Source organism: Stegostoma tigrinum, chromosome 9 (assembly GCF_030684315.1).
Source record: "Stegostoma tigrinum isolate sSteTig4 chromosome 9, sSteTig4.hap1, whole genome shotgun sequence".
In the NCBI taxonomy this organism is placed as follows: domain Eukaryota; kingdom Metazoa; phylum Chordata; class Chondrichthyes; order Orectolobiformes; family Stegostomatidae; genus Stegostoma; species Stegostoma tigrinum.
In genome coordinates this window covers 57,263,007-57,279,942 of record NC_081362.1, presented here as the reverse complement: position 1 = coordinate 57,279,942, position 16,936 = coordinate 57,263,007, and the positions used below count along the sequence as shown (strand labels likewise).

The 16,936-nt window shown below is 40.7% G+C and overlaps 1 protein-coding gene across 3 annotated transcripts in view; it reads left to right on the top strand.

The window, feature by feature from the left end:
• LOC125454750 (spermatogenesis-associated protein 7-like) overlaps positions 1-16,936 on the top strand; it is a 159,201-nt gene that overhangs the window by 60,386 nt on the left and 81,879 nt on the right. For all 3 annotated transcript variants that reach the window (XM_048535902.2, XM_059648576.1, XM_048535903.2), the window contains one exon: positions 14,091-14,341. In XM_048535902.2, the coding sequence (XP_048391859.1) occupies positions 14,091-14,341 (251 nt within the window). The remainder of the gene's footprint in view (positions 1-14,090; positions 14,342-16,936) is intronic.

Here is a 16,936-nt window from a genome sequence, read left to right as displayed (position 1 = left end):
GATGTTGCCTATCCTGCTGTGTTTCTCCAACTCCACACTGTGTAAACCCTAAATTGTATGTTCTTTTGTTCATGTGTGTGTGCGCCTGCCTGGTGGACTTCAGAGAGGTCACATGCTTTACATTGAATCTTTATAATCCTTCTTGAGGTTAGCAGGTAACAAAATTGCTCTTCCATTTCCTCAAGAACACCTTATAATTGATTCATTATTGCTTGCATTGAAAACACTGAACAGTTAGCATTGTAGGTTCATCACAAAAAATATATTGTCAACATTCTATAGTTCTTTCATCTTTTTCTCCCTGTTGTGGACTTTTTCTCACTGTTCAAGGCTGTAAGCAACTCACACAATCCATTCATACATCCAGCGGTCCCAGCCAGGAGTTATGCTTTAAAGCAGAAGTTAAGCAAAGATGGGATACAACATGGAGGGGACAATTCTTTTAGCCGCAGCACCTTTGAGTGCAAGTCCTTGATGGACATGCTACATTTATTCCACAGCACTTCTAGCAGTACACATATACAAAATTTGCCCTTTTGAATTCAGAACTGAAGGTTTCAAAGTTTAAACATTCCTTAAAATTATTAACATTTCCAAATAACTGTTTCACCTATTATTTATATTCCAGTTCTTTGCTGAAGTAGTTCACAGGTATTATGATTCCATCATTTGCTCTCCACGGTATCTGTACTTCACTCCACATATTAAAAGATGTTCTGATATCTGCTTCAAATACTTTTGTGGTAAAATTTCATGGTCCAATAGCTCTCTTTTACATGTTATCATGATCTCGAAGGAAATTTCTTGCCCCAGCACTGCATCTCCAAATAGAGGAAATCAGCTTTCTGTATGCACTTTAGCAAAACTCTTCATTGAGCAAAACTCAGTTTTAAATCTCCTTTTGTCCTTTTCTGTTCCAATGGAGATAATTTTATTATCTCAAGTTCTTCTTCCATCATAATTTCCTGTCCTTGGTCGCATCTCGTGCATCTACAATGTGCTGGCTCCGACCATAATAAACTCTGTCTAAATAAAAATGATAAATATGTACAAAAATCATTCAGTTTAAATTCTCCCTTTGTGGCATAATCATTGCTCTGAACAAATTTAGCATCATTTTATTAATTTGTATGTTATGGCCCATTTATAAAATCAAGAATGGACGTTTCATTTACAAGTGCTTACAATTTTCGGAAATTATTTATTTCATATTCACATCTAATCAGTCATCAATATCTTTCAGCACTTTAAGCTGTATATACTCTGTTCCGTGTAAAGATACACTAAGCACGGACGTCTGGGATATACCACTCCTAACATTTGATCAAACTTAAACTTCTTCTGTTCATCAACCAGTTTAAAAATATATTAATAAATTGTCAAATGTAATGCCTTCTGAATTTTCAGACATGCCACGTCTAGTGGATTGTTGTTTTACTTGGCCACAGTTGCAATAAAATCTAATAAACTTGTCAAAAATATGACAGGAAATAAATTGGCCCCCTAGTATCCATTTTTCAGGTACCACATGACTTCTTATCACCACAAAAGAGTGAGAAGATGACATACATTTTTGTGGGCAGAACTGGACTCCCGGAGTGTTAGGCTCAAAGATGTTATTTCATAAAATTCTTGATCTCAAAATAGTATTGAACTCTGGTTACAAATCAAAAAAGATTTGCCTTTTGGAAAATGAAAGCAGGAGTGGAATTCAGTTCCTCTGTTGGAATTTGCTTGATGGAGTAGGACATTTCTGTATCAGAGGAATGTCAAAATGTCCAAGAATCTGATGCGGTATGTTCTCATGAGTATTCTGTACTAAAACTCTTGTCAGCTGAGAACTAGCACTGAGAACTTTAATTACCTTTCATTTTAGAACTAACAGTTCCCTGTGGAGCTTTGGTTGAGTATTATTTAACTCTTTCTCCTTACCTTGAAAAGAAGGAGAGATAAGACTAACATCTTTCCTGGGTTTAGAACATGCTAAATAGCAATACCACCAGTAAATGGAGGAATTTAGCCCAGACTTTGGGAGTCTTGCCAGCTGGCTGGAGACCCAATGAAAGCCCCACTGATGTCCATTTCAAGCCCACCGACTCCCACAGCTACCTAGAATACACCTCCTCCCACCCACCCTCCTGCAAAAATTCCATCCCCTGTTCCCAATTCCTCCGCCTCCGCCGCATCTGCTCCCACGATAAGACATTCCACTCCGCACATCCCAGATGTCCAAGTCCTTCAAGGACCGCAACTTTCCCCCCGACAGTGATCGAGAACGCCCTTGACCGCGTCTCCCGCATTTCCCGCAACACATCCCTCACACCCCGCCCCCGCCACAACCGCCCAAAGAGGATCCCCCTCGTTCTCACACACCACCCCACCAACCTCTGGATACAACGCATCATCCTCCGACACTTCCACCATCTACAATCCGACCACACTACCCAAGACATTTTTCCATCCCCAACCTGTCTGCTTTCCGGAGAGACCACTCTCTCCGTGACTCCCTTGATCGCTCCACACTGCCCTCCAACCCCACCACACCCGGCACCTTTCCCTGCAACTGCAGGAAATGCTACACTTGCCCCCACACCTCCTCCCTCACCCCTATCCCAGGCCCCAAGATGACATTCCACATTAAGCAGAGGTTCACCTGCACATCTGCCAATGTGGTATACTGCATCCACTGTACCCGGTGTGACTCCCTCCACATTGGGGAAACCAGGCGGAGGCTTGGGGACCGCTTTGCAGAACACCTCCGCTCAGTTTGCAACAAACAACTGCACCTCCCAGTCGCAAACCATTTCCACTCCCCCTCCCATTCTTTAGATGACATGTCCATCATGGGCCTCCTGCACTGCCACAATGATGCCACCCGAAGGTTGCAGGAACAGCAACTCATATTCCGCCTGGGAACCCTGCAGCCTAATGGTATCAATGTGGACTTCACCAGTTTCAAAATCTCCCCTTCCCCAACTGCATCCCTAAACCAGCCCAGTTCATCCCCTCCCCCCACTGCACCACAAAACCAGCCCAGCTCTTTGCCTCCACCCACTGTATCCCAAAACCAGTCCAACCTGTCTCTGCCTCCCTAACCTGTTCTTCCTCTCACCCATCCCTTCCTCCCACCCCAAGCCGCACCCCCATCTACCTACTAACCTCACCCCACCTCCTTGACCTGTCCGTCTTCCCTGGACTGACCTATCCCCTCCCTACCTCCCCACCTATACTCTCTCCACCTATCTTCTTTTCTCTCCATCTTCGGTCTGCCTCCCCCTCTCTCCCTATTTATTCCAGAACCCTCACCCCATCCCCCTCTCTGATGAAGGGTCTAGGCCCGAAACGTCAGCTTTTGTGCTCCTGAGATGCTGCTTGGCCTGCTGTGTTCATCCGGCCTCACATTTTATTGTCTTGGATTCTCCAGCATCTGCAGTTCCTATTATCTCTGAAATTCCCACCTTGCCTCTCTTGGTGAAGACTCTTCATATTAATTGCTAATCAGGAACTTGAGTAATCAGTGACAGGCATTTCCAGATTGTCTTTCAGGAGCAGCACCCAACCCTGAACTCCTTCTCATGCTATGTCCCTCAATCAAGTATTGAGCGCTTTTCAAGAGGAGATCCACCCCAGCCCCTGCCCCCACATCTGAGAGTGACAAGAAAACCTGACAGGGATTTGCTTTTGTGCTCACTGTATAACTCTATTAAAGAGCGATGATAGCAGAATCACAAGGGCCTCAGTTGGCATTAATACAGAAATACTACCAAAGGGCTTTCTTCCTCCAAACCCAATCAGGGAAGATTTAGAAAAGCAGCTTGATCCACACCCACCACTTTCCAACCTGTCCTCCCACTTCCAAAGGACTTAGGGAAGGACATTAAATTTTACCCACAGGGAGGACTCACCATCAACTCAACCACAACTCCCAAAAACACACCCCACACTCCCACTTCAGCTCGGACCTAACCCCCAAACCCCAAAAGACCTGACAACTTACAATCAAACTCCCCACGTCTGATACCCCAACCTAAACCCTTGGGATTCCAACTGCCTCTCGTACCCCTCCTACCCATTCCGACCAAACCACTGACCTAACTCACCATTGAAGCCGATTTCTTCACCCCACCGATTCCCCATCGCCATCCTGACCTGACTAGATGCTCCCCCTTCTCCTTCTTCCCGCTTGTCCAGTAGATCAGACTCACCCCAGGACCCTCTAACACTCCACTCCCTGCCTTGAACTAGTGCCCTGACTCCTTCACCCAGTTACCTGCCACACAAACTCCATCACCCCAAGTGCACCTGTATCCATCACCCAATTGATTGCCAACCCTCACTGGCCTGGACCTGCACTCCCTCATCCACCTTGAGGCCTATACGCCTCTTCTCACATATTTACTTCACTTAACTGCTATCCTATCACTTCACCCACATGGCACTGTTTCTTTCACCCACCTGGCACCCTAACACCCTGCCCACTGACACCATACCACTTACCTTACACTCTTCTCAGTAGTTTTCAAAGTTACTTAAGGACCTTTAAACCACAGGATACAGAAGTTACTGCTGAATAAGTGGATGTGGGAGCTGATCTTTAGTACAAAGGTACCTTGATGGTAAAGGAGTTGACACCAGTTTTAGGAACAATAAACCAGATGCTTGTTAAAGAGATGATTAACAATTAGTTTATCTTTAAATGTTAAGGAGAATGTGTGACATTGGTGAATAATTCTTCAACTACTGCTCTCTCCTAACAATGATTAGCTGATTGGAAGTAAACAAATTGTTGCAGAAGATTTGAGCAGTACTTAAAGGTATCATCCTTATGATCTTTTACTATTGGCCTGCTGTAGTAAGTTTGAAAAAGATTTTTGAAAGACACCAGGAGAGACTTGGGGTCACTTTCTCCAGATTTTCCCAACACCATATCAACATTTTTTCCCTGAACATTTCTGAAGCTTTTACCTAAAAAGGATAAATGCTGTCCAGTATCTTGGTTGACAACTTATGGAAGTCATTAAGAGTATGTTTGATCATGTGTCTTACTTTGTCTACAGGAGCAGTGGGGGTGGCCAGGCAGAACTACATTGGCTGTTACAAGATAGGGTGCTCAAAAAGGAAAGTAGATATTGTTAAGCCTTAGACATCCTTCCTACTCTGGGCCACTGCCAACTAGATCTCCAGTACTATATCTCTTAGTCCCAAGGCATCCGAAATGTTTGTCATCCACAATACTCCACATTCTCGCCAGAGATGGGTGACTAAACCCACATGTACTGCTTCACAAAGATCTATATGTGTTAAACCTGCATATGTTTTAATATTGCTTAGTAAGTTTAATTTGTGGTAACAAGTAACTGGAACTATGATAAAACTAAACTTCCAAACAGATATGTATTTAGTGCCTGTTTTTATTTTTTCCTTAAAATAACCCCCACTGAATGACAGCAGGAGAGGTCCTGCAGAAACTCATGCCACTTTTTTGTGCTTTATATCATTTGGACAGAAGTATTTCCAAGGGAGCAGCCCATCGCTGAGATGTGATTCTATTCTTATTGGATCAGGTTACAGCTAAATTGCTGAAGTACTTTGTAATAAAGTAAAAACATCAGCATGAGTTGCAGTGTAGTAATAAATTACATGCTGACATTTCATAAAAACAGGCTAAAAGAGAATTCAGTCAATTTTGATAATGTCCAGCTTGTTGAGAGGAACGAGATCTCAGTAATCTGAGATCTTGAAGTGGAAAATTGTCCAAAAAAATCATCTTTAAATGAATACCTTAGATTCCAGCTCTGAAGAAAGTGCGATGCTACTTGACTGGTTTAACTTTATGACCAAGAGTAGAGTTTTGTTCTCATAATGTTCAGAGGAAATTTACTTTGATGAACTGTTCTTTCAATTTTAAGTATGTACGAGCTAGGAGCAAGTGCAGGCCATCTGGCCCTCATGCTGGCACAATTGATCAACAACTTCATGACTAATCTACCAGAACTGCTCTTTCCCACTCTGTCCCGATATTTATTGATTTCTTTAGTGCCCAAAATCAATCAATCAGTCTCAGCCTTGAATACACTCAATTGCTTTTTTAAAATAAAAAATTAATTCACAGTGATTAGGTGTTGGTGGCCTGGTCAGTATTTATTACTCATCTATTATTGCCCTAAACTTATAGACTCACTAGTCATTTGCAACACACAGTTAAAAGTCAGTCACATTGCTTTTGGCCTTCATTCTCAGGTAGGAATAGCAACTACTATTCAATTTCTTATTTCACTTCCTATCATATGAAGGAGTGCAGGTCTGAAAGGCTTCATGCTGGTAAGTGCCTCAAATGCCACCTTTTTCAATGTCATTCAGACATGATAGGAGGCTTTTAGGGCCTCGGAGGAGTAAGACTTACTAGCTGGGTCTTCCTCATAGTCTGTGTAATAATTCCCATCACATGTAACTTATATATTGATTGCTGCCATGCAATAAGCTACATTTTGTTTAAGTCAAGGAACTCTCTCATTAGATAACTAAGTAATTTTCCTCTACGCCATTAAGCTCTGTAGATCCTACCATGAAAGAACAATGGATGCAGCAAATCTATGATTTAGCTCACACAACATGACGAGGATTCATCATACAAGACTTTCCCTAAAACCATTTAATGGTCACAATGTCAGCAGTGTTTTACATATATAACACATCAAATGAAAAACAATTCAAATGCGCTTCACAAGAACTTCACAATCTATTTTTAATATTGTTTAGAAAACTTTAAATTTTTAAGGATTGTGTAAAATGTATTTTTCTAGTTGTTTGAAAAAACTAGCATTTCCGTCCTGAAGAAGAGTAAAGAGTGAATGTATTGTACTCCAGCATATGTCACATACTATTATCTGATCTTTACATTTTGTCATGCACAATGTGCACATTGCCAATGAGAACTAAACAGGACGCCTTTCGCTTTACTGGCATTAAACTATTGCAAAACTTGGTTAGACAGTCTTTCATGTTAAATGACTTGAGGAAATTTTCTATAGGAACTTACAATGTATATATTCCACCCTGGGCCTTAGAAGTAACAGATGCATAACATTTTCTAATCTTACTTCTTACTGATGCTAGCTGAATTTTCCTCCTTAAAAGAAAGAAGAAAAAATTGAATAATGCTGAAAAGATCGACGTTGCCAAAAATTTTCATGTTACACTCATCAGGACAAAAGCAAGGTTCCCAAGTGTTAAATGATTGTAGCATTTTAAATTGCAGGAAAAGGGTGCTGATTGGTCAGCAGGTTGACTCTGTTCAGTCAAGGTAATTTCATGGAGAAAATACTGGCAACTCACTGTATCCCAAATTCTGGATAATTCAAAAAAGTATGAAGCTTCTGTATGTTCCTTTTGTTTGTGAACTATGGGTTCCTGCATATAAATGTATGGCTCATACAGGAAATCTAATTGAGCCTCTACAAATGATCTTAAATTGATTTTAGTACAACTATTGATATACTCAGCCTTATTCAGCAAATATTAACCAATTGTTCTCAAAATCCAAAACAACACATTTACTATTTATGTGATTCTACAATCAGTTCTGCGTTACTAAAAGTGAGACTTGCAATGATCATGTCTCCTGTCATGACTGCAGCATGCCTTAAAGTACTTTACAACCAATTAAGTTGTAGTCACTATTGTAATGTGGGAAATTAGAAGACACATTTATTGCCCCCTAATTAAATCATATCCAGGCTGTATTTGGTTGCATTTTGACTGTTATTTCATAAATCTTGTGGCTGCCTGAACTGGGCCTGTGCTATAAATGTTAAATGCACTCATCACCTTCACAGCCACAGGGAAAGCTGTAGGATTTATAACAGGTCTTCAAGCAGTAGATGAAAGTGCTATCCCATTGCCACTTTGGTGAACAAATTCATCTTCTGCATATCCCCTTGAGTATTAATATTCATAAATGGTTTCTGTTACGTATATATTCTGTAGGAAAATATCAGTTGGAATTCATTGTCTTTACAAAGTCATGCCCATATGGCACACCATATGTGCTCCTGATAATGGAGTGGTGAAGAGGTGGCAGGCAGCAGACTTTCTAGTGACATTACTCCATCAGAAACAGTCGGTAGCTAGTCCAGATCAGTGAAGGCAGAAAGACAAAAAAAATCACAGCATCAGAGATTGCTATTGAATTTGTAAACTCTTCAAAATATAGACTCCAACTGGATTAGCTAACACCAGCACCAATGGTGCATTTTTAATTCTAGTGAAAGTTATCCTAAATGCCTTGACAGTATAAAACCGTGGAACTCAGAGCTGTTCCAACAATAGGCTTCATTACAATAGATGTTAAATTACTCATGCAATTTATATATTATAACATGTAAATTGATTCAGGATAAATCTTGGCCAGGATAACCTTCTTTCTGTTCTCAACTTGTACCAAAGGATCTCTTACATGGATCTGAGAACACAGATGGAGCCTTCATTTAACATATTATTTAATAAACGGCTTCTCCATCAGTGCAGTAGCCCTTTTCTTGATGTTGAAATTACTGCCAAATGAGTGTTAGGTGCAAGATTAGAGAAGGTTCACTTTTCTAATTTGAACTGTTGCAAGTAAGCACATAGTTTCTATAGAACTTCCCTGATCTTGATGGTCATATCGCTGGACTAGTAATCCAGAGGTCAAAGCTAATGCTGCAGCACCAGTGCATCTGGTGGAATCCAAATTCAATTAATTATTTAGTTAATTTTAAACATCTGGAATTGAAAGCTAGTTTCAGTGATGGTGCCATGATACTATCACTGACTGTTGTAAGAAAAAAGCCATCTAACACTAGAGTCTTAAGACCCTGTGAAAGAGCTCAATAGCATAAACAGCCGTAACAGCCGAATAGCTTTTCAGTTCATTCCAGCCATTACACCAAAGCCAAAAAGGAACACAACCAAACAGATCACCTGGCATCAATGTAGACACTAGAAACCATAACACCGCACCTAGCTGTTAATGCTGCAATATCCCCCTAATGAGAATGGAGGGCATTGTGCCGAAATTGGGAGACCCATCTCACTAACTAAATAAGCAACAGCCTGACTAAGCCATACTTTCCAAACTGTACCATATAATGGCCCAGACACCATCATCACCATCCCTGGCTAAATTCTATCCTACAGGAACAGCAGACCCAGCAGAAGGGTTGGTAGCATGATGGTATAGAGTTTCAAGGGAGTTGCCCTGGGTCTCATCAGTAACTGAGGACCTTGCCTTCTCATGTCACCAAGGCAAACACAAGCAAGGAAATCTCTTTGCTAATTGCTACTGACTGTTGCGCTTTGGCTGGTGAATCAGTATTCCTCTAAGTTGAACACCACTTAGAGGCAGCATATGGGTGTCTTGAAGGACGTATCTGCCAGATTGGATTTGTAGCATGTGTTAAGGGAACCATAAAAAGGGGAAAATAGTAATAGATATTCTCATCCTCAACGTTCCCATCAAAAGTGCATCTGTTCATGACAGTATTAGGGAAGAGTGATCACCACAGTGTCCTTTTGAAAACCAAGTCCAGTATTCACACTGAGTATACCCTCCATCAGGCTATACATCACCACTATCACTGTGTTAAATGAGATAGAGCTTGCATGGACCAAGCAGGTCAGAATAAATGTCAACTTTCAGCTAACTCGATTCATCTCACATTTGTCAAGTTACATCTGCAGACAATTTGTACTACAAAAGCCCTGACTACAATCTGGCAATAATACTGAAGACAATACTGAATAACACTGTACTGCAGAACTCAATGAACCACTAGCCATGTTACTCCAGTAGAGCTACAATGTTGGTACTTCCTACTGTTGTAAGAAAAAAGCCATCTAACACTAGAGTCTTAAGACCCTGTGAAAGAGCTCAATAGCATAAACAGCCGTAACAGCCGAATAGCTTTTCAGTTCATTCCAGCCATTACACCAAAGCCAAAAAGGAACACATGTATATTGAAAATTTCCCTTTGTTGTAAAAGTCAGGGCATCTGATTGAATCAAATATAACCTCATCATTCTTCTCTCAATCATCATCAGAGTGATGCAATGTGTTGTCAATAGTGCTGTCACCTGATACTTACACAGTCATAATCTGCTCACTGATGTTTACTGATGATTACACAATGTTTGGTACTCCCTGGATACTGATGCAGTCAGTGCCAGTATGCAGCAAGACCTGAACAACATTCATGGGCTGATAAGCAGCAAAATTCAAAGCATGCAAGTAGCAGGCAAGGACTGTCATTGACATGACACCCCCTTGACATTGATTGGCATTGCAACCAGTTTCCTTGGGCAGGGTTTACTATTAACCCAAAGCCAAACAAGACAAGCCATATAAATATTGTAGTTGGAAGATGCTGGGAATTCTGAGGCAAGTAATTAATCTCCTGCCTTGCCAGTCCATCATCTAAAAGGCACAAATGAAGAGTTTAATGGAATGCACCCCATTTTTCTGGATATGTGCAGCTTCAACAACTTGCAAAAAGCATGACATGATCCAGGACAAAGCAGCCCATGTATATATAAGATGCATTGCAGCAACTCAGCAAGGCTTCTTTAACAGTACATTGTAAACCTAAGACCTCTAACAGCTCAAGGACAGCAGATGCATGAGAACACCGCCACATACAAGTTCCTCTGGCGTCACACACCATCCAGACTTGGAATTACATTGCTATTCCATCACTGTTGCAGGTTTAAACCACTGGTAGCACTGTAGGTATACCTTCACCAGGTGATTGCTGTGACTCAGCTACAAGTCAGAGAATGCGGACCTTATCAGCGAAGCCGACATCCCATGCAAGAATTTTTAAAAATAGACACCAAGAGATGACCAAGATGGAAAAGAGCCTATGTCAGTGAAAGGGTGAAAACAGATGCAAAATGGTGCAATGGTAATAATGAATGTCTGTTTGAATATCTGGTTTTAGTATGCAACTTCAGTCTGAATTGCTAATTTGAGTTGCCCGGGGGCATCTGCAGTTTAACACTGAAGTATTGATGAGATGCAAATATTTTTGGAGCAGTATATGGGAGCTTCACAAACATATTCCCACCAAAGTATAGAATGTGCTGGTTGACGTGCAGCTGCTCATCTCTGTACAGGACAGGGATCACATGAGAAGACCACACAGAATCTTGGACACTGTCCTGCAGGTCCTGGTGGAGTAGGTCCAAAGGAGGAGCGATGTTATGTACCCACAGGGGAGGAAAGCAGGAAGCAATTCATCATGCCCTTCTGTACCTCCCATCCCTCACTCCTCTAATAGCTGGTGCTACTTCCCAAGACTTCTTTCCTCCTCCCTTTGTCTTGCAAACCAAGAGCGTCACCTATGGTGTTGGTGAGTAAATACCCCCTTTCTCCTGATAACTGCTTACTATTCTTAGGTGGAATCCTGAGAATTTCAAGCATAAACATCTTGACCACATGATCCAGAAAGTCACCTGATTCATTTCAAATTCTCAGCAGCCAGTGAAATGTAAAAATTAATGTACCTTCAATGTGGCATTCAAACTTCTCAGTGAACATTTGTTTACTCCCTATCAGGTAGCCTTTAAATAAAGGATCACCCACAAAAGCAACTTGCAGTCTCTTTATTGACTGCGACCAGGCAATTTAACTGTCAGTCAATCCCGTAATGATCCTCTGGGCGACTGTTCTTAATACAAGCTTCAACTCCTTTCACAAGATAGTATCTAATGGTGAACAAATTGGAATCTAGTTTTCCAACTTCAGCCCCTGTCACAGCCACCTCATCACCTCATGAGCACCTAAATCATACTGTTTTATAAGGTTCTGAAGGGATTAATGCTGAAGTACACCTTAAGCACCACCCACTTTGATAGAGCTATGTAAGTCATACAGCGCAGAAACAGAGCCTTTGATCCACCTTGCCCATGCTGACCGAGTTTCCCAAACTAAACTAGTCCCACTTGCCTGCATTTGCCCCGTATTCCTCTAAACCATTCCTATTCATGTACCCATCCAAATGCCTTTTAAATGTTGTAACTGTGCGTGTATCCACCACTTCTTCTGGTAGTTCATTTGATATATAGACCACCCTCTGTGTGGAAAAGTTGCCTCTCTGTTGCTTTTAAATTGTTTTCCTCTCGCCTTAAAATTGTGCCATCTAGTTTTGAACTCCCCAACACTAGGGAAAGACTTCTGCTATTCAATTTATCTATGCCTCTGATGACTTTATAAAACTCTATAAGATCAACCCCTCAACTCAAAAACTCCAATGAAAAATGTTCTGGTTTATGCAGCCTTTACTTGTAATTCAAACCCCCCAGTCCTGGGAACATCCTTGCAAATCTTTCTGCACTCTTTCCAATTTAATAATAATCAGCAGAAGTCAATATTTCAGTTGTCCTTTGAGCGCTCGGTGTTCTGATGTTTTAAAATCAGTGCTATCATTGTACACTTTTCCTTCAGAAGCCCAACTAAAGATGGTTCTCCAGTTGCTTCCACTTCGCCAGACAAAAATATATCTTGCTGCTGTGCCAAAACTGGTTCCCTGAAATATAAGCTGGTTTGTGTAGTTCAGTATCTGAGTTTGTTATTTTCAAGCTTGAAAATTGTACATGCCGTCTTTCATCTTCAGTATTTTACACTTATTACACAGGTACAAATCAAAAGAGATGAGGGTCTTTTCACATCTGAAAGATGTTATGATTCCTAGCTGATGGTACCACTGTGAAGTGAGATACTAGAATAAATTTGATCTGATAGATTTTTTTAAAGCCAAATGATAGTCACTGAAACATAGTCACATGAGGCTTCGAAGTGTCTTTAGTAACAAGACAGATACTTATTACACAAATGGGAAGCAACAAATCAAGTTATATGAACACAGAAAATAGTGCAAAATATTCAAAAACATCGCAAAACAAAGTTCCAATTCATTTCCTAAAACTATCTGTTACAGAGTCAAATCTGTAGGAATGAGCCCTTTTAACAATCTTACTCTTAACAACTTCAACTTAATTGATTCTTCTTGATTCTTTCTGGTGAACTGTCAAGCCTTCCTACATAAATACGAATAAAAACTCAGCGCATAGACCGTCACCTTCTCCAACAGACTGCAGATTTCTAACCAAACATTCTTGGTCTGGACGTTTCACAAATTCAACTTTTCTATTCAGATAACTGGGCTTTCCCTGAACTGTCCTATACTCAATTATAGGAGGAAGACTATACTTGCATCTCACCCCAATCAGGTCTCGCCAAATACTCCCTAAATTTTTTCTGAAGGATATTCTAAGCTAAAATCAATCCTTAAGTGTTGAAGGGTAAGTGCCTTCAATGTTTGCACTCCCTAATATAAACCATTGCAGTAAAAGCAATTCTGCATTAGTAGCCTAGGGAGCGCCAACTTCCTGATACTCACTGAATTAAGTCACTGTACTGGAAGGACTGTCTCACCTAGATAGTTTTGTAAACACTTTGGCAAAGTAATCAACCGCATATGCCGCTACTTTAAAATCTAAACTGTGAAAATGATTTCTTTGTATTTAATATGTTTATATTTTAATATGTATTATTAATTATAATATATTAACATATTATATAGATCACATATCACTCAAAATTGGTTTGTGTGTTTTCAGTGTCTTTTGATAATATGTTCATTCCAGTTCAGATTATCTTGTTTATTCTATATTTGTTTCATGAAGCATGGTTAACCTATAAGTTCAGCTAATTGTTGTGGCCATCAGTGCTTTTCCCTTTTAAAACCATTTCAAATCAGATATTAAAATCATATGATGCAATTCCAAAAGGAACTGTTCATATTTTATTTCTATCTGCTGGAATTGGAGGATATTTTGAACTCTTGTTTTGCAAAAAGCAATTGATTCAAGATCAATTGATAATTCTAGAACTAAGATGGGTAGTTTTCTGGAACATAAGTAAGTCTATACAGTTAAATCACAGATCAGACAGGATGTCATTGAGTGGCAGAATAGACTCAAACATGATATGACCTGTTCCTGTTCCTATGTACTTAACCATGCTGGCTATTCATTCTTATGTTGGGTCAATCCAGTTCAGGAACAAGAACCTGATGAAGAGACCTTTTCAAGATCCTCAAAAGAAAACATTCAGTGGAGACCTCCTTGATAAGCATTCCGAATGGTTTACAGAAGAAAGACAGGCTTTCACTCCAAGAATATTGAAGAATAGGGCAAAGTCATTTCTTTTGAAGTACAAGTATTATACAGCACCGATAAAGACGCAAGACAATTCAAATGTAACTCCAACATGCAACAGGATAAGCACTGATGCTAACATTGAAAGGTACTTGTGTTTGCATTGTAAAATAAAATGAAACTTAACAATAAATTCAATTACATAGGTTTAACTAATGACAATTATATTTTAGCATATTTCTGGTCAACAAAAAATTAACTGCTACAAAAAAAAATAACCTGAGTGTATTTTTCATTTAATAAGATGGCTTTTATTGCTTCAACATAATGCTTAGCTATTTATTTCTGGTCTTTAGGCATCTACCTACCTTACATAAGCACATCTAACCAGTTAATGAAACTTCAGTATCCTTTTAAAAATGACATAACAATTGAACTACAATAATACTTATGAGGAATTCAGAAATTGTCTTAAGGCTTTACAAATCAAATAGGTACAAGACTTGGCAAGCTGTTCTCCCAGAATTGATTCCTTCCCAATTCCATTTTTGAGCCAGAAATTTTTGTCAGTCCCCCTACTTTCCTCCCTACTGGGAATAGATAGGCAGGTAGTGCGGCCTTAAATCAGGTGCCATGTCAGGGTGCTAAGATTTTACCCATGAGAGATACATATTCTATGGTCCACCCATCTTTGGTCACTTAATAGTCACTTAATACATCCCTCTTGATGCTTGTAGTATTTTCACAGTGGCAGAGGGATATGATAGATGTGCTCATGCCATGTGATGAAGCTGCCAGGTATACCCTGGCAGCAGATTGAGTGGAGGGGAGGGTGATCAGCAGTGAAGAGTGCCTTCTGTTTGACCACTCTGTGCCCCAGGAAAGACTCCCCACCTCCCAAGTGGCAAGGATGGCACTCCCTTTGTTCCTCTCCCCTTCCAGACTTCTAATTGCCCAGATGGGGGTGGATGCAATAACCTAGGGCAAATCAACTGTAAAATCTGGTACTGACTTCCTGGACCATTAGATACTGGCTTGCACCTTGCTCACAAGCTGGTGAGAGGGGCCACTATTTTGATATAAAATCCCTGCCTTGTTTTTTGAGCATAATCTCTGACCTGCCCCAAACGGATAGATGAGGTTAACAATCATTAAGTGGCCGTCAGTGTTGATGGTACTGCATATATAAATACAGTCTGCCTATTGAGCTCATTAAATTTAAGTCAAGGTGAATGGCTATGCTTGGAATTATGAGTAGTGTATGGTATTTCTCTATTTACTGGTGCACACTGGAACAATTTTCAACAACTGCAGTATTGGAAAACTATTCAATACCATGGAGACAAAAAATGAGGTCTCAAACTTTGAATGTTCTCCAAATTTGCTACATGAGCCACAATGACCTAGTTCTTACCTATTCCTTCTACTAGACCGTATGATTAATGTTATAATGGAACAGATTACTGAATGATTTGCACAGTGCATGCAACACTACAGAGAGCAGCAGCAAAAGGCACAGCAACTTTGGGCTGTGGGCAATATAGGAAGAATGTCCACCAGAGCCTTGATGGACTGCTATGAATCATTGCAATTTTGTTGAATGACAGGTAGAAAATTCTGCAGCTTATGGGATTTGAACAGCAAGTTAAACTTTGTTGGTAAAAATGTAACAATAAAACATGGAAGCACTTTTAAAGAAATATTAATCATTGGCCACTAGATAATATGGATGTGAAGTAATTCTGTAAGTACTTTTAACAGAGAAGGTAGTGCAAAGACAATATCTATATTGACAAGTAGAATACTTTCATATAAATGTGACAAACTCGCTGACAAAATTAAAAGTAAACAGATGCAAAGGATTCAAGGGGATCTCATGAAGTATCCTGAACAGCGTAGGCCCTGAATTCTAGATCATCCTTCCTGGTGGTGACTATTAGATTAGATTCCCTACAGTGTAGAAACAGGCCCTTTGGCCCAAAAAGTCCACACTGCCCCTTGAGAGATCCCACCCAGACCCATCCCCCTATAACCCACATACCCCTGAATACTATGGGCAATTTGGCATTGCCAATCCACCTAACCTGCACATTTTTGGACTGTGGGAGGAAACTGGAGCACCCGGAGGAAACCCATGCAGATGCAGGGAGAATGTGCAAACTCCACACAGACAGTCGCCCAAGGCTGGAATTGAACCTGGTGCTGTGAGGCTGCAGTGCTAACCACTGAGCCACCATGCTGCCCCATGGTTAATTGGTACAATTGGGCCTGCTGTCCATTTAAGGGTAGTGAGATAGCTCTCTCAGAAATCTGATAGCTCTACAGCCGAGACTGCATCACCCAGGAAGATTGACACTGCTGAGGCTGCAAGAAAAAAAAGCATCTCCATTTTTAAGTGCCTTCATGAGCAGTTGGAATGTTTTTTCTCTGTCTGGTAGGCACTGGTGATCAGAGGAGTAATCGCAGCAGCTGTGAGTGTAGGACCACAAGAGCGGTGTTTATGAACGGAGTCCCCTTCACCTGGGCCGTGGGGCCTTCAGTACTGCCGGACCCTCACCCCACCCCTGCCCCTGCAAGAAACTGAAGAAAAGCCATTTCCAGGCAACCACTGGCTTTGCCATGTGATTGCCAGCAGCCCAGGGAAATGGCCCTACATTGGTTCTTTAACTGGCTAGGTTGACAAAGCCTTTGCTGTTCACTTACACGCACAACTGTCAGTTCAATCACCACTATGATCCTGTTT